Source organism: Piliocolobus tephrosceles, chromosome 6 (assembly GCF_002776525.5).
Source record: "Piliocolobus tephrosceles isolate RC106 chromosome 6, ASM277652v3, whole genome shotgun sequence".
Classification (NCBI taxonomy): Eukaryota; Metazoa; Chordata; class Mammalia; order Primates; family Cercopithecidae; genus Piliocolobus; species Piliocolobus tephrosceles.
Genome location: NC_045439.1, coordinates 25,140,618 through 25,159,486, shown reverse-complemented (window position 1 = coordinate 25,159,486; position 18,869 = coordinate 25,140,618). Strand labels below are relative to the sequence as shown.

Below are 18,869 nucleotides of genomic sequence, written 5' to 3'. Positions count from 1 at the left end.
CTTTTGGTAGCAAACTGTGCTATTACACAACACTGCTGCTAAGAATTCTATTTAAGAAACATGTCCTTGCTTGTAAGGCTTGGCAGTCAAACAAGAAGGACCCTTACAGGCAAACTAATTAAAAGGGCAAAGCCCCAGGTTTTCATTGCTCTTCTTGTCATCGTGCTCCTGGTACTCCTCTCTTCCTACCTCTTTCTTTCTCTTTTTGTCTACAATTTCCATTGTATACCCTATCTACTATAATCTCCTTCCAGGGCCTGGCCTCATTCCGTGGTTTCTGTCACAAAAGACTTATCAGTCCAGTCAAGGAAAATCAAAACCTATCTAGTGATCAGATCAAAGACAAGAACCCAGGGAGTTTTGTTTTGGTTGAATTTCCAGTAGCATATTTTGGGTCGGAGGGGTAGATAATAAAGGACGAGAAGAAAAACAGAAAGTAAATCTTAAGATCCTTGAGGACAGAGACTGTGATATAATCATCTTTAGACCCTCCATAAAGCCTGACGCAGCACGACTCCTACATGCAGATACGATAGTGAACAAAACAGATTGGGTGCTTGCTTCACAAGTCTTCAGTCTCACAGTGAGAGAGAAAATTGATTAAAAAAAAAAAAAGTCAGGCCGGGCATGGTGGCTCATGCCTGTAATCCCAACACTTTGGGAGGCCGAGGCAGGTAGAACACTTAAAGTCAGGAGTTTGAGACCAGCCTGGCCAACATGGTGAAGCCCCATCTCTACTAAAAATACAAAAATTAGCCAGGTGTGGTGACGGGTGCCTGTAATCCCAGCTAACCAAGGGGCTGAGGCAGGAGAACTGCTTGAACCCAGGAGGCGGATGTTTCAGTGAGCCAAGACTGCGCCACTGCACTCCAGCCTTGGTGACAGAGCGAGACTCCATCTCAAAAAAAATACACACACACACACACACACACACATACACACACACACACACACCAATGAAACAGATCGTTCATTACAAAGTGTGGTTAAGTATGATGAAAGAAAATAACAGATTTATTAGGGAACATACACTGGGAGTCCTGATCTAGCCTGAGGTTCAAGGAAGGCTTCTCTGATGAAGCAACACTGAAGCAGAGAGGTGATGTGGTGTGTGATTAAGGGTTAGGGAAGAAGTAAGCAAGAGAGCCTTCCAGTGACTTGCAAATTATAAGACTTCAATGCAGGAAAGCCTGTTCTACTTTTAAAACAACTGGAATCCTGCTTTTTCGCATGTAGGAAGAGATGTAAGACAAATCCTGGAAATCTTATCCAAGTCTTTCATTTTACATATAATGAAATTAAAATCCCCATATGAGCTGGCCAAGGCCACTTCCTGGTAGGACCAGACGTCCAGGCCTCTGGTGTCCAACCCAGTGCCCTTTTGACTACACTGCCACAAGAACGGCAGTTTCAGTGGCCACACAAACTTCAAGGCAGTGATGAGGGCCCTTGAAACTTACACAAGATGAAAGGGCTTATCCTATATTCAAATGGTCTATAATGGGATAAAGATAAAAGCTTTGAAAAATTGCATTCTGTGCTGTGTGTGAAGAAAGGCTCAATATGTCCAGGTATTTTTGACCAAGATGTATTTGTAGACCAGCAACAAAGAGTGAACCAGGCAGATTTTCCTGCCAGCATGCAAAGTGAAAACAAGATGGAGATGTGATCATGGTACTGTGGCAAAGTGATCCATCAATCCAAAGTGACAGTTAAGGCCTACTGATTCCAAGCATTAACCCAATTAGCCCTAAGCTCTGATTATCACCACACCTGAGCCTTCCCTGCCACTTACAGAGATCACAAGAAATAGGCCTGACTAATAGGCCAGGCATTTTATTACATGCTGTGAAGCCCCCTGGGAACTTAATACTGTTTAAGCAACTTTCCTCTATAGCTTACTCATGTTCTTCTCTTTACAACACTGCTACACCAAATAAAAATAATACCTCCTAGTTTTTTTTGTTTTGTTTTTTTTTTTTTAGAGACAGGGGTATTACTCTGTTGCCCAAGGTGGAGTGAAGTGGCATGGCTCACTGCAGCTTTGAACTCTTGGGCTCTAGGAGTCCTCCCACCTCAGCCTCCCAAAGTGTTAGGATTACAGGTGTGAGCCACTGCGCCTGGCCTAACACCTCCATTTTGCATTCTTGGTTAACTTTTCCTTCTCAGTAAACAACGAAGATACAGAGTTGGTTAGAAGAATGGTAAATGCAGAGGAAAACCTACATTCTGGTCCATTCTGGCATCTCCAAATTTAGAAGTGAACACAGGCAAGAGTTTTTACTATCACTCTATTTGCTAAGCAATAATAGTAAGAGAAAGTTTGTGAAATGTTGCCAGGGTTACATCTCAGAAGAGAGGCCTCGTTTAGAAGACAGAAAAAGATGCTACCCACTACAGATGAAACCTTAATTCCTTCCTCATTCAACACCTCTTCAAGGGACAAAAGACTGGAAATGTCCCTCCAATAAAAACAAGATCTCTCTCTGCCTTTCCATGATTCTTAGCCCCTGTTTTGTGCTGTCTCTTTGTCTCCAAAAAGAAGCTGCTTTATTGAAACATCATAGGAAAAACAGTTGTCCCCCCAGACAATGAAGTTGCCTGCATGCAGGCATTTCCAATGTAGGCAGGCGACAATACTGGCAGAATTCTCAACCTGTTGCTATAGTAGCAGAAAGAATGTGATTCCAGCAGCTCTGCTGAGATCCATATCCAAATCCCTCCTGCTCCTGCAGAGAACATTAACCCTTCACTGTCCTTTCTCAGGGGCAGAAACACCTGGGAGGAATCCCAAATTTTTCTTATGAGCTGGGTGCTGTAGTCTTAGCATTTGCTCATTCACTCTTTCAGTACCTACTTAGGCTCTATTATGCTGGCTCCCAGGTTTTAAGTGGTAAATAGGGCAGATATGGCCCTTGGCATTGAGCAACAAGAGGAGGAGGATATGAAATTATTGCTCAAATAACAATATATTATGTAGCATCTGTGTATATGGGAGATACATGAGATTTACAGCAAAAACATCCCAGAAAGGTGACAACCTATCCAAGATAACCAGCTTATCTATGAGTTGTAACAGACCCTATATATTCTGGGCCATTACAATTATTTGATTGTTTGCATGTGTTAATTGGAGAAAAATACCATTAGAAATGCCTGCTCCAATCATATCATGTCTCCTACAAAACATTAGTTAAAACATGTTGTTTAATTACACCAATTTTTTCACATAAAACAGAAATAGTATAATCTGTCAGGGAACCACTGCTGAACATGAGGTTATGATCCCTCATTTATAGTCACCAGGCAACAGAAATGGCAGGTGAGGGCTCAGAAAACATGTAAAAGCAGCACGGTCACAAAGACCCTGTGAGAACTTCTCAACAGTCTCCTCACAGTCTATTTCTGTGGTCAGGGCAGTAATGAAGAAATATCAGGAAATGTAATTTAGGAATGACCTATAACTCAGCTTACTTTCTCTAACGCTGTGGTATGGAAATCTCATATTGTCAAACATCTTCCTGGCTAGATTTCCTTTTTTCCCATGGAGCACAAATAGTAGGGAGGCGGGGTTTCTTAGGAAGGTCAACTCAGTAAGTAATGCTTGTTTTGGGAAACAAGGTACTATCAGCAGATTGCCAAGAAAAAGCTGAAAAAACAAGAAGACGGGTGTCTAATCTCAGTTGGCCATTAGATGTCATCTCAGGAAGGTTACATTACCCTTTGTACTTCCGTTTCCTCACAGGTAAATTTGATACACCATAGTGTTAGTTCATTTTGCATTGCTACAAAGGAAGACCTGATACTGGGTAATTTATAAAGCAAAGAGGTTTGGCCAGGCATGGTTGCTCACGCCTGTAATCCCAGCATTTTGGGAGACCGAGGAGGGCGGATCACGAGGTCAGGAGATCGAGACCATCCTGGCTAACACCGTGAAAGCCCATCTCTACCGAAAATACAAAAAATTATCTGGGCATGGTGGCGGGCGCCTGTAGTCCCAGCTACTCAGGAGGCTGACACAGGAGAATGGCATGAACCCGGGAGGCAGAAGTTGAAGTGAGCTGAGATTGCGCCACTGCACTCCAGCCTGGGTGACAGAGCAAGACTCTGTCTCCAAAAAAAAAAGAAAGCAAGAAAGAAACGAGGTTTATTTGGGCTCATGGTTGTGCAGACTGTACAAGAAGCACAGCAGCAGCATCTGCTTTGGGTGAAGCCCCGGAAGGCTTTTACTCACGGCAGAAGGTGAAGGGGGAGGAGGCATGTCACATGGCAAGAGAAAGAGCAAGAGAGATGCTAGGCTCTTTTAAACAACCAGCTCTTGAGTGAACAAATAGAGGGAGCACACACTCATTAACACAGAGAGGGCACCAAGGCATTCATGAGAGATCTGCCCCCAGGACCCAAACCTCCCACCAGGCCCCACCTCCAAAATAGGGGATCACATTTCAACATAAGAATTGGAGGGGACAAATATACAAACCAAACTAGCCACATATATTGAAAGGCACAGAATGATCAAAGCCTGTAAGTTGGTGGCCTAAAATAAAGTGTTTTATTCTTTTTCTTAGTGACACCATAAAACATACTTTCTGCCCTGGAGAATATCTGAGAATCTCAATCATATGTGACAACACTGGTTTCCTGTCTCAATGAGAGAGGCTTAGGCACAAGCCTTTCACAGAATAAATCAGGGAAAGATGTGCCATCAGGAAGGGACAGTCTCACCCAAATCTCTTTTAACCACTTCAATGTTGGGCTTGGCTATGGGGAAAGGTCCCAGTGTTCAGAGTAGATGGAAACTCATCCCTTTTCACCTGAGAAAAAGGGGATGACAATAAAGGGATATCATGTGATCTAAAGTAATGGCACTACCCACATAATACCTCTCCTGGAACTGGGAAGTGGATAACCAGACACAATAACCCATAATCTTTACATTTTAAGAGGATACAGTGGGAATGGAAACAGAGGCATTCTACAGGAATTCCAGTGCCATCCCTGCAGCTATCAAGTTTGAGATATCTTCAGGAGTTTCTTTCTCTTTTTTTATTTATTTTTTTTATTTTGGGGTTGTGTTTTTGAGGCAGAGTCTCGCTCTGTTGCCCAGGCTAGAGTGTAGTGGTGCAACCTCGGCTCACTGCAACCTCCACCTCCTGGGTTCAAGCAATTCTCCTGCCTTAGCCTCCCGAGTAGCTAGGATTACAGGCACGCACCACCATGCCTGGCTAATTTTTGTATTTTCAGTAGAGACGGGGTTTCGCCATGTTGGCCAGGCTAGTCTCGAACTTCTGACCTCAAGTGATCTGCCAGCCTCGGCCACTCAAAGTTCTGGGATTACAGGCGTGAGTCACTGCACACAGCAGGAGTTTCTTTCCCTTCAAAATTCCATTAAACAGATCATAGCAGCTATGAGTCCCCTGCTTACTTCCACATCACGAGGAGCAGAAGATGGCTCCAGAGGATGCATACTTCTTTGCCTCTGGGTTATTCTAGGGTCTAGCTAGGACTTCAGGAGCCTTCCAAAGCAGGAAAAAATGCAACTCCCTCCTCATATGCCCTTCTCCCACTGGGGAAGAGTATTTTAATGGCTCTATTTCTTCACTCTTCTTCATATCCATGCCCTTTGCCACAAGTATTTGAAGGTTCTCACACTAAAAAAGCAAAAAAGGCCAGACCTGGTAGCTCACGCTTGTAATTCCAGCACTTTGAAAATCTGAGGCGGGCAGATCACTTGAGGTCAGAAGTTTGAGACCAGCCTGGTCAACATGGTGAAACCCCATATCTAGTGAAAACACAAAAATTAGTTGGGTGTGGTGGTTGGTGCCTGTAATCCCAGCTACTCGGGGGTCTGAGGCACAGTAATCACTTGAACCTGGGAGATGGAGCCTGAGACCGCGCCATTACACTCCATCCTGGGTGACAGAGTGAGACTCTATCTCAAAAAATATAATACAAAATTAAAGCAAATTAAAAAGTGAAATACATTTCCCTACCCTTTGACACTGTGCTTGGTCATGTGATTTTCCTTGACCAATAGGATGCTAACAGATTAATGACATTATCAGAAGCTTTAAATAAGCTTGCACACTGTGGCTTGTACCCCCGTCTCTGCTATCTCCATGAGAATAATATGCTAAAGCTAGCAGCTGGTGCCAAGGGAAGGATGAGAGATATGTGGTAGAAAGCTACCCGCCTCTGAGCCCAGCCTAGAATCAGCCGATTGCCCCCCTCAAACTACAGACACAGGGGTTAGGAAATGCACATTGTTGTATAAAACAGATTTTCTGGTTGTCTGTAATGCAGCATTACTGTAAGCACCAACTGGTACATACACCATAGTAAAATTTCACCTGAAATTTATGGTTAAAATACTGCTTGCTTTGTAATTTATACCTGATTTTTTTTTTTTTTTTTTTCATTAGACTCTAAGATCCTCAAAGCAAGGTCCTATTACATTCCCAGTGTCCAGGATTTATTCATGAGTCTGCAACGTGTTCTAAACCCCAGGCAGATACAATGGTAAACAATATACATTCTAGCCATCAATCTGCAACTGCAGATTTTTCCCATCTAGCATCTGGGTTAGTTTGCTTTTGGCCACAGGTGATCATAAAGTTTACTTTTGCAGCTAGAAGTATATCAGGTCAGTAATGAACTCTGAACCACATGAGTGCTATTTGCCTAAGTACAGATGAACTGGAATCACTGCATCTTTCAGTAATGGAAGGGACTGACAAGACCATTGAATTATTGGGTTTTAATCCTGGCCAATTACCAGAGCTTTAAAAATTACAGGTTCCGAATCTTCATCTACAAATATTTGATTGAATCCTCTAGTACAAGGCCTAGGCATCTGTGTTAAAAATGTCTCAGAGTAATGCTGACAATCACAAGACTTGAGGGCCCACCACCCGCATTTAGTAGAACCCCTTCATCCAATGATTGAATGTCTTCTACTGAGTTGAACTAAGGGTTTATAACAACATTAATAAACCCCACAAGGGGACCATGTCCAGGGAACTACATGTATCAGTTGACTACGTTAGTATAACAAACCATTCCAAAACTCAGTAGCTTAAAACAGAAAGCATTTATTATTGCTTATGAGTCTATGGATCTGGATGGATTTATCTGATCTCTGCTGGGCCCACTGAAGTGTCTGACGTTAGCTGGCTGGTCTAGAATTGCCTCACTCACGTGGCCAGTGTAAGGTCACTGTCATCTGCGGTGATGGGGTCTCTGGGCCACAGCAAGCAAGACCATGAATGTCTGTCTACATTCCAAGAGAAGCCAGATTCTAGGAGAGCAAGCAGAAGTGTGTGAGTGAGCCTCTTAAGACCTTGGCTTGGGACCTGGGCTTAGAATTGACATACCCACACACCTTCACTTGTACGAATTCTGTTGGCCAAAGTAAGTAATAAGGCCAAGCCCACATTCAGGGGCTAGGGAAAGAGACTCCACCCCTTGATAAGAGGAGCTGCGAAGTCCTATCTCAAGGAAATAGATTTAAAGAGGAGAATAATTGTGACCATTTTTATAATTAATCCATGACACAGCATAACATGGGAGAGAAATAGCACTTCCAGTCAAATGTGATTTCTAAGTGAGGGCTGAAGTTTTCACCCCATCTCAAAAATTACGAAGTCCACAGGTTAAAGCTTCATCTTACATTCATTATTTCTACTCCTGCCTGCACACACACACATCTTACTTAATCCTCAAGATCTCAGTCTGAAACTAAAGCGAAAGCAATCTATTTACTCTCAGCACTATTTTGTATTATCCTTTGGGGTTACGAAGACTGGATAACACACCCCTCTTAAGAGGATGTGTTCAGGACAGGTCTCTGTGATGTCTCTTCCTGGTTTCGGATGTGCCTACAGATGAAATGTGACAATGATCATCAGAGCCACACCCTCTAAAGGACCCCAGAGCATTAGCATGAGGAGCACCAAAGCATAAGAAAAAACATTACAGGAAAAGATAACACACAAGACCAGCAAATAACCCCAAGGAACAGGAAACTGGAGCTCCTTGAAGACTACAGGCTGATGCTAATTAGATTTTATTCACCAGCTGTTTTCTAGGCCCTCTTCACTCTACCGCCCTTCTTTACTCACCCTTGCCAGACTGTGATCACTTAGAAAATGCACTAACACTGCAGGGCCTGAATCCACAACTATTTTCCCTGATCCAAGCTCCAAGATGCATGCAGCCTGTCTAGGATGTCGCAGCAGTTATTCTAGCATCTCTACAGCTAAGGTGCTGCTTTCTATTTTTCAGAAAAATCACCATGACCTTCTGGATAGCTCCACTCAAATTCTTTAAATGTTTACGTGTGGGCCAGGCATGGTGGCTCATGCCTGGCCACCATGCACTTTGGGAGGCCAAGGCAAAAGGATCACTTGAGCCCAGGAGTTCAAGACCAGCCTAGGCAACAAAGTGAGAGCCTGTTTCTACTTTATTAGAAAAAAATAAAATAAAATGATTTCCAGAAACCAGAAAACACAGGATGGTAGAGTGGTGGCCACAGCTGGGTATTGTCTGAAGGTGATTCAGCAACTGGTAAGGAGAAAGTATATGTTGCTCAAAGGCAAGGCTATCTCAAGTCCATAGTTAGGTGCCTCTTTATATACACAGTTTTCAATCTGCTTGGTAGGATCACTGCTTAAAGGACTAAGCAACAGGAGTAGATGAAAAACACAATGAAATAAAAAGAAATGCTAAATTCACCATACAGCTGCCTTAGAAAAGCCAAATTCAAGCAGATATTGCATTCAATGTGCTTCATGAAGAAACTCCAGGAAGTTCTAAAAACATACCAAACAGGCCATGAATGGGAGTGTATGACAGATGCACCTGAATGTGTTCAGAGTTCTGAGCTAAGGATTCTGGGAGCAACCAACCCAAAGATCCATTCCTTATCCACGAGGAACATCTGAAGCCCCCATCCCATCCCATGGAACCTGGACCATACAGGGGATCGAGGCCTTTTGATTTGGGTCAAATGAAGGTTGCCAGGTGGAGGTTAGGGGGAGGGGGTTAAGTGAAAATGCTATATAAACTGCATGTTTTTGCTTTTCGTAAGTGGTTGTGGTTTTCCTGTTCAGCCTGCTGCAACTGGACCATCCCTCTACGTAAGTCACCCCTAATAAAAACCTGTCATGTTTGCTGGTTCTGGATCTCTTCTTCCACCTCTTGAATTGGTGCCATCCCTACTGAAGTTAACAGGGGCCTGGCACTACATGGAGGAAATGTTGCCAACACTCTTCTAACCTGTATTCTATTCCTGAGCACTGATTCTGGGAGAGAAGCACGTTTAGGGTGGTGATGGTTTTGTACCATAATGTGTAGTATCCAATGTACAAATGCCTACGAGAGTCAGGATGGCTATCAGTGCCGTTAACTGCATGGGCGACTTAGAGTGGCTTCTATTTGTTTTTTAATCATAACTGAAAAGTCACAAATTGGAGCCAGCAGTCTCTAGGCAAAATCATCATCATGGTTCCGACCCCCCACTTCTTGCTCACTTGGCCTCCAAATAAGTGGCATTCTTGGATTGTCTTCTAATGAGCTGGCTGATGGGGCTGCAAGCAATCTATGCTTTCGATTAATCAGCCAAGGGGAAACTAGAGCCGCAAAAAAACAAACTACCGGCATTATCACCACAGGAACACTGGGCATGCCAGTGATGAAGTATTGCTGATTTACCTCCAGCAAAAGACACACTGCACTTTCCTGGAACTGAGAAGAGGGGCATTCACCCTAAGAGAGAACTTTTCACCCTACCTGTGACCCTCCCCACTCATACCCTCACTCACAGCCGACTTCATAGACTTCTTATATGCCAGGAAGTTCAGATGTGCCATCTTGGTATACACTGTGTTTCATGGCGATTCGCTGTAGCTCTAGAAACCCAGACAAGTTAAGCATAGGCTGCTCCGCACAGGGAATCCTGAAGTTGCCTACACAGAGTTGCCTAAAACAAACCTGAGCTGCATATTCAGAGTCTTCTGGCACAGGTCAAACCTTCACAGGTGTCATGGCAGTATCTCTGGATTGGGCAATTTGTACTGCATTTCCCATACCGCTCTCCTATAAAACCCCTTAGCTCAGCATCCTCACACTCCGATATAAACACGATGTAATTCCTCAAATTTACTTTACATGTAGCCTCGTCTTTCCTACATTTTTATGAGTATCTTGCCAGGTATTAAGTTTGAGCTAGGCCAGGAACCAGAGGCAGCAACTTTCTTCCTTCACATGTCAGTGCAATCAACGGCTTGTGTTTAGAATAAATATTTGAGACACAGAAGCCTGTTAACAATACAGTGCTTGATTACTTTGAATTACTCTCTCACCCACAGCAACTGAGGGAGAGGGCCTTGGCACCAGCTCCCTGCACAAAACCTGCTTCCCAGCCTCCACCATTTGCCTCCCGACCATTCTCTCAAAGAATTCTCGACACACTATACAAAGATCTCAGTTTTCTCCCTTAAATGCCACCCAAATTCCACATTGAACACAGACCTTTTTCTTCCCATAGCACGACAGATTTAATTCAATACCTTCATGTTCACAAATACTTAATTGGACTTACCTTGTAACTCTTTTCCTCAAACCCCACCTTGCATCTTTCGTTCAACACTTCACTCCTTTAAATAAAGGGCCTTTTTTGTTTGTTTGTTTGTTTGTTTGTTTGAGACAAAACATCATCTTGGTCTATTACAAAGCTATCGTGACACTTAAGCTTCATTTCCATTAGTCAGACGTGCCTATCTATTAAAATGTCCACAATCCTTCACGCTTTTTCTTCCTCAAAACCTATTTGGTAAGCAATATGGTGTTTTGTTTTGTTTTGTTTTTCTACAGTGCCAAAAGGGTACGCTGTACTAACTAGAGGTAATTAGTATGTTAAGTTTTCTTCCAAGGCCAGGCTATCGGGTTACAGCTTTCTAATAAAGCCTCCTGCGAAAAGACATTTCTTTGTCTTGGGACCACCGAGAACTAACCAAACAAAACACCTTCAATTGTCTCAGAAACTCTGCCATCTAAACACAATCAAAAAGAAAAGCCAACACCAAAGCAAATAAAATGAATGAAGTGTTCCTGCTGCGGGCAGCCCTTACCATTGGGAGCGGAGGCCCCCTCCGGACCCTCGTCGGGGTTCTGGCTCCTCCTGGGCTGGGGTGAGGGTGGTGAGGGGTCCAGGCGGTGGGTGTGGGTGGAGGTATGCTCCGAGCATGCTTGAACAGGACTCACTGCCGTCTGCCTGCCTGTCTGCCACTCGGTCCTCTTGTCTGGGTGGGAAGGGCCAAGATGAAAAAAAAATGTGCAGGTTACTCACTGGCCTTCTCGGGCAGGCAGACACACCCAGGAGGAGGGGGAGGCCAGGCGCAGACAGGAGAGTCTTGAGAGGCTGAGCCTGCGATCTCCCTTCTGATTTCCTTTTGTGATTACTTCCTGAACTTTAAGCTCAGTCTGCATGGGCATGGGTACTGAAGAGAGGCAAATAACACTTGGGTAATTAGATTCTAAGGGCTTAATGCAAAGGTTACTTCGAAAGGCAGTGCTTTAGCACACATCCTTTTGCATTTCACTCTGAAATTTGTTTCCTCTGAGTTGGAGTGTTAACACTGGCATAGGAAATGAGAGTGAAGGGTTACTCTGGGGCAGGGGTCTGGAAGAGCCTGGAGCAAGCAAACCTGGATGGGATTTAAACAATGAGTTTCTGGAGTCTCACTTTTAGATTGAATTTTAGAGAAACAGGATTCTCAACAGTCTCCCAGTGCCTATGGACGTTGCCTTGTCCAAGAGGCACATTCTTGAAGTAGGTATCTATAAATCAAAATTTTAGAAAAGGATTCACATTGTAAATGCAAGAATTTGTTATTTGATAGCCTGACCTCTGATTAATCCTGAAATGAAGCCTTTCACAAACGGATACTAATTTGTTGGTTTGGGAGGAAGCATGGGTGTTCATAAACAAAGGCATGGCAGTAATACAGCCTAGCAAGATGGAGCAGAGGGTGAAGGAACAGGTACTTGCCTCAATTAACCCTGAAAACGCACTTCTGAAGGAGGATAACTGTTCCTTTTTCACATGTGAGCACACTGAGAGCCAGAGATTAGGGAACTTGGCTCATGCTAGGCCAGCTAGTGAATAGGAGACCCTGGATTTGGACCCAGGTTTGCCTGAACCCAAGACCTGGTATCCTCCCACCATACAGCCAGGAATGCCCTTCACCACTCCAACACTCACCTTTCCTCCACCTGCAGCGGACCTAAGGCTAGATACCTTTCCTTCAATTTTTATAACTTTTCCAAAACTGATACGCCATGAAACGTAATTCTGTGGGTTTTTACTAAGTGCAATAAAAGTGGAAAAATGTACTAGGTAGGTTTCTCTACTGTAGCTTCTCATAGCCTTTTGTATGCTAATATATACATTGTGACTCTCCAGGTTCAGGACCTATAGTGTGCTCCGTTTCCCTTTCCAAAGAAGGGAAGGGACCTTCTGAGTTTGGGAAACAGTATCATAGAGATGTGTTGTTCTTTTCTCCTCTTTTTTTTTTTTTTTTGAACTTATAAAAAAATTCATTATAAAAAACTGCAAACAGTATATAAGGGCATAAAATAAAAAGTAAAAAATTCTCTGTTATTCTTAACAATCAGTCCCTTTCCCTAGAGGTAACCACTGTTAGCAATTTCTTATGTATCTAGTTCAGAAATGTTTATGTATATAAAGCATATATGACTATCCTCTTAAAAACAACATAACTGGGATTAAAGGATACCGTGATGTGTTATTTGGCACTTAAAAAAATTTAATGATATGTTTGAGATTTTCCACATCAGCATATAGAATTGCTTGGGCAAGTTAGAGTCAAGAAAAGTAAAAGTTAGGTCTAAAATATTGGATTACCACTTTACAGAAGCGTCCACAACATGGGCCACCGTATGCACAGAGGGGCAGACTGAGAAGGGAGAAAGAAGAGGGACTCACATCCCTTTAAACACGATTACAATTGAATAGATACTACACGTTTTACTCTATGGGTTAAAAAAAAAAGTGACAGAGAAACGAATTTCTTCCCTCTCCCAGCTCTGACTCTCACTCCAATGTATTAAATGAATAAAGCCTTACCCTCGACAACCCCAGCAATCAGTTGCTATGATTATCCTCATTTTACAGATTGAAAGAGCCATCTCAGAGTATGTACCCAGCACATAAGAAGGGCAAAATAAATGCTTGACATTTTATTAAAGAAGCAAACATGACATTGGCCACCCTGATTTTTGCCACACTGTGTTCCTAAAAGCCACACTATAAAGTGGATCCTATTGGCCCTTAGGAACAATGTTGTAATTGCAGGTTGTGTTCCAAGACTTCATGTTGTTTTCCTATAAATTCAAGACATAATCAACATAATCTTGTAAAAACAGAGATACAACAATAAATCTCATAATCATGTAAAATAGTAAAATGATGTTCCATGACTCAGATTTTGTGAGATTGGCTCATACAACCCCTCCTCTTTACCGATGATGGAAAGAACATCCAGAAGATTGTGTGGATCTTCTCTAAAAGTATATACCTTGGTACACTGTCTCAGTAATGAAACAATTTTAAAATGTGCCCACATTTGAAGCCTGCATTACACAAGGAACTCCATCATACTCTCCAATGTACATACAAACATGCTGTATCACAAATTTGACACAATATTAATATACAAGTTAGAACAGGCATTACTCATTTAACTAGAAATAGCTGACCCTGCCTGCCTCTTTAGAATTAAAAGGTCATTTGAGGAATGATTTGACTGACTCATTTCTTAGGAAAACTGTCGAGGGATAATGTGAATCAATACTTTCCTATAGTACCTATAGTACTGTCTTCATAGCTTGAGATATTACTGGGGACCTTAGCTTGATTTGGGATGTAGAGCTTTGACCTGATCCTCCTGCACTCCTGCCAATTCTTTCTTTTTTATTCCTCCCCACCCACTGTCCTAAGTAAGGAAGCCAACATGACAAAACCCCATCTCTACTAAAAATACAAAAATTAACCAGGCGTGGTGGCACGTGCCTGTAATCCCAGCTACTTGGGAGGCTGAGGCAGCCGAACCTGAGAGGCGGAGGCTGCAGTCAGCCGAGATTGTGCCACTACACTCCAGCCTGAGCAACAGAGCAAGACTCCATCTCAGAATAAAATAAAATGTGAATTATAATGATTTAATATTATCCAGTATCCAGACAGTATCAAATTCCTCTAAATATGTCAAATATATTTTTTTATACTTTGTTCAAGTCAATACTGCAATTGGTTCATAGGTGTTGTCATTTTATCTAAACATTCTTTTTCCATCTTTACTTTTTCCTTGCAATTTATTTGTTGAAGAACCTGGTTCTTTGCCAGAAAATGTCCCACAATCTACATTTTGATCATGGTATGATTTAACATGTCCCTCTCCCTTTGGAATTTATAGTTAGATTTAGAAGCTTGATCGCATTTAGATTTGATTTTTGGACAGACTAGCTAGTTGAAAGGCAGTCTTATGTGCTTCCATCAAGAGGCAACTGGCGTTTGATAAGTTCTGGTATTTGTGCACTTAGCAGCCACCGAAAATCAATGGCTTGGTATTATTTCCTAGGGACTGAAAAATGATTTTCTTCCATTTCTTCCTCATTTATTAACTGGGATGCTATTAATACTAAGGTTTATACTTATGTAAAATGAAAGCATACATTTCCCATTTCTGTTTTGGTCATGATATGTTAGCATATATTTTTTCAACCTACATATTTCATTAAAATCTATTTTACTGAGAAGATTATTTGCTTTAATAAATAACTACTCAGATTTCCGTAAAACAACAACAACAACTGGAAAACACCATTCAGAAACCTTCAAAGAGTGGTGAAGGACTGGTCCACAGCACAGCACTCAAGTTCAAACCTAACTTTGTCACTTGTGAGCTCTAAGACTTAGGTCAAAGCTTTTCATCTTCTTACCCTGTTTTATTCATCTATAACATGGAGATAATAAAGCCTACATTATAGTTTTTATGAGAATTCATGATAAAGTATGCAAAGAGTGTGTTTCAGTGTCTGACAAATAGTAGATACTCAGTAAGTTACAATCACTACTAGTTTCATCATTGTTCTCCCCCACACCAAGCACAGTGCCTGGCAAACTGCAGCTGCTCAATCAATATCAAGTGAATAACTTCAGGGATGATTGGCTTTACTTTGTCTCAAGCTGATGGTGGCTTTAATAGTTTAAGATACTGGGAATATAGAAGTGAACAAAACAAAACCTCCATTCATGTACTCACATTTAATTGGCTGTAGGAATGGAAAAGGGCATGATTTGCTCCCAGGTTCATTTATCCCAGTCAGCTATTTTGAACATAAGTACCACTGGTAAGCCACGGTTGAGGAACAGAATCAACTCAACTATATCTACAGAGAGGTAAGAAGACATCAATTTTCTCCAAAAGAAAGATGTACCAGCATTGCTATCACCTTGACTTGGCCTGAGGTGCTCTGAGGGTTCACTCGGTGTACTGAGTTAAACTGTGTCCCTTGACAAATAGGCTGATGTCTGCTACAGTTTGGATGTTTGTCCTCTCCAAATCTCATACTGAAATTGGATCCCCAGTGTTGAAGGGGGGTGGCTAATGGGGGATGTATGGGTAATGGGGCAGATACCTCATGAATAGATCGATGCCCTCCCTGGGGAGGCAAGGGGGCAAGTGAGTTTTCATTCTATTAGCTCCCACGAGAGCTGTCTGTCAAGAAAAGCCCGGCACCTCCCCTCTCACTCTCTCACAGCCTCTCTCACCATGTGACTTCTGCGCATGCCAGCTTCCCTTGTGCTTCCCACCATGAGTGGAAGCAGCCCGAGGCCCTCAACAGATGCAGATGCCAGAGCCATGCTTCTTGTACAACCTGAAGAACCATGAGCCAAATATCTTTTTCTTTATAAATTAACACAAAATGGACTATGATGTCAAAGTCCTAATCCGCAGAACCTATGAATGTGACTTTTTTTGGAAATAGGGTGTTTACAGATGTAATCAAGTTAAGACGAGGTCATATTGGATTAAGGTGAACCCTAAATCCAGCCACTGGTGTCGTTATAAGAAGAGACATAAAGACACAGGGGAAAACGTCATGGGAAGATGGAGACAGAGACTGGAGTTATGCTACCACAAGCCAAGGAAAGCCAAGGACTGCCAGCAACTAGGAGAAACCCCACTGGCATGTTGACTTTGGATTTGTAGCCTCCAAGAATGTGAGAGAATACATTTCTGTTGTTTTCAGTCATCCAGTTTGCGGTAATTTGTGACAGCAGCCCTAGGAAACTAAAACATACAGTGAACTCAGACCAAAAGCATGGATCAACCAGCCTACCTATGGCTTAAACTGTTTAGTGGGAAAGACAGAGAAGGGGTGGGGGAAATCCTAGACAGGAGAACCTGAGTCAGCTTTAATTTGTCTTAGGCCAGCTGGGCCCACAGCCGAGTCTTCAAAGCTGCACAAGTACCAACAGGTAAGCCTGCTTTACCTGAAAGTCAGGTGGGCAGAAACCACAGGACTTGTTGGCACTGATATGTTAGGAATGAAAATGCCCTTTGTAGGGTAAGGGTAGTCTTCCTCCACAGGAGGGAGAGGGGGAATATTAACACCATCCCATGTTGGGGGAGAAGTACTTTACCCTAGGTATCCACCTGTCTATCCTGTCGTATCTCAGGGAGGCTCTATGGCCTAATAAAAACATCTACACACTCTGACGTGGGATGCTCCTTAGCACTCCCCTGGTTATTCAACCATGCCAAGCCTCAGCATACCATCACCTCCTCTTGGCACCATGAGAAGAATTCAATGCAATAAGGCAGTGGAGAACCTGGCATGTGAGAGGTGCTGGTCTGGCACCCTTTACAAAGCCATATCTGGATACTTGTGATGGTAAACAGTCATGGTGGCCACTCACAGACACTCCCTTTGTGTGCTAGGCACTGAGCTGGACACTGTGGAGACTGAGTTATGGTCTTTGACAAATGAACTGTGTAAGGGCTTTGGGATTTAGAGATGGTGTCTTTTTTCTTTCTTAAAATTTCATTTACATTGTAGTAGTGTTTTATAATAAAATGTCTTAAAATTCTGATCCAATATTTTTAAAAAGAAGTGGGAAAAGCTGTCACATATTTATTAAAAATGTATTTTTTACAACATTGCTCAATTGTTCAGCAAGGCACAGCTGAATCTTGCCAAAGCACTAAGAGAGCCAGTGTCCACCCTCAAATTTCCCCTCACCCACACTGCACTCCAACACTGTCAGTAGCACATGATTTAGCACTTAATTGGTGACTAATTATTGCAGGTGTGCTAGTTTTATTTTCCCAGCTTAGCTCCCTCGGGGCAAACATTACCTCCTTTCACACCATCTATTAGCACCTACTTAGAAGTCCTGCATGACCAAGGTTTAGCTGGCCTTACAGACAGGACTGAGCCATAACAAGCTGCTTAGTGAATAAGTTAGAGAAAGGAACAAAGCAGAAGAGACTATGACTAAGAGCCGTGCTCACATTTGGGGTCTGCTAAATAATTTCCCATTGGTCCACTCTGAAATGGCACCACCAAAGCCATGGGGCAAAACATGCAGGTGGTACTCAGCGATCCAGCTATGGGTCAAAAGCACCTGAGAAACCGGTGTATATGTGTGCAGGCTTGTGTGTGCATGTGCAGCGGCATGTGTACATACCTCAAGGCTAAAGCAATTCAAGCTTTTCTCTTCCTGAGATAAAAAACCAGCCTTTCTCAGTGACTGCTAGACCGTATTATTTCTTTATGACTGCCACAGATGCTTTGGGTACTTGCTGGAAGCAAGAAAGAGACTTTAGCCCCATGTGTCTTTGGAAACTGTGGATAGAAGAATTATGCGCCAGACACTGCGCTAATTTCTTTACATTTGTTCTTTTAATTATTCCACTCAGAGGTTCTAGGGTGTTGGACTAACCCCATTTCACTGGCTGGAAAACTGCCTAGAAAAGGCAGAGCCAGAACTGGATCTGATGTGTCAGTGACTCCAGCACAGACTTCTGCATGACCACAGTTCAATACTATTGGGAGGGAGGGGACAGAGCCACGAACCAGTATCAGGCAAAGTTGTTAGACCCTAGACATTTTCCTCCCATACCCTCATCCGCTGCCCACCAATAGAAACAATGAACTTTCACTGGAGACCCTCAAATCGCTTCACAAAGAAGGCCTCTAGGCCTAAATCCAGCCATGGATAGAGTGGGGAGAAAAGAGACCCATACTGAAGCCGTTGGACTTGGGTTAAAAGCTGCATTGTCCCTCCTCTCCATGCAGAGCAGCTAATTGAGGTTAGAGCCATAGAAACCAAACAAAAGGCTCTGAGGGGCCCACACATCCTAGCCTAACTGCTGCCAACCACTGTGGGAAGGGCCAGAGGAAGCCCTGCTCGCCCTCATTCCTCAACAGTTTAATGAAGATTTGATCTGTCATCTTCCCAGGGAACCAATTCCTGCATGACTGTCTGAGAGAAACAGATTTTTATTCTCAAACAAAACAGTGGATTCTCCTTTAAAGCCAGAAGTCGGCAATAAAATGGGTCATAAACATATTTATGGGGTTATAACCCCCTTAGAATAGGCTCTTGGATTTCTCTCCCAGCCCCTGGGCCTGCCAAAACCAAATTCCTGGAGAACTTCCTGGGCATGATGGCTGGGGAGCAGTGGGAAGGTCTGCAGAGGCTGTGGGCCTCCCTGAGCTGCTGCCACAGATGGGCACTTTTCGGGCCAGATCGTCCATGGTCTCTGAAAGTTATGGGGTTA

General features: G+C 42.9%; 1 protein-coding gene across 2 annotated transcripts in view; it reads right to left on the bottom strand.

The window, feature by feature from the left end:
* STON2 (stonin 2) overlaps nucleotides 1–18,869 on the bottom strand; it is a 171,488-nt gene that overhangs the window by 48,653 nt on the left and 103,966 nt on the right. For both annotated transcript variants that reach the window (XM_026455570.1, XM_026455573.1), the window contains one exon: nucleotides 11,130–11,300. In XM_026455570.1, the coding sequence (XP_026311355.1) occupies nucleotides 11,130–11,300 (171 nt within the window). The remainder of the gene's footprint in view (nucleotides 1–11,129; nucleotides 11,301–18,869) is intronic.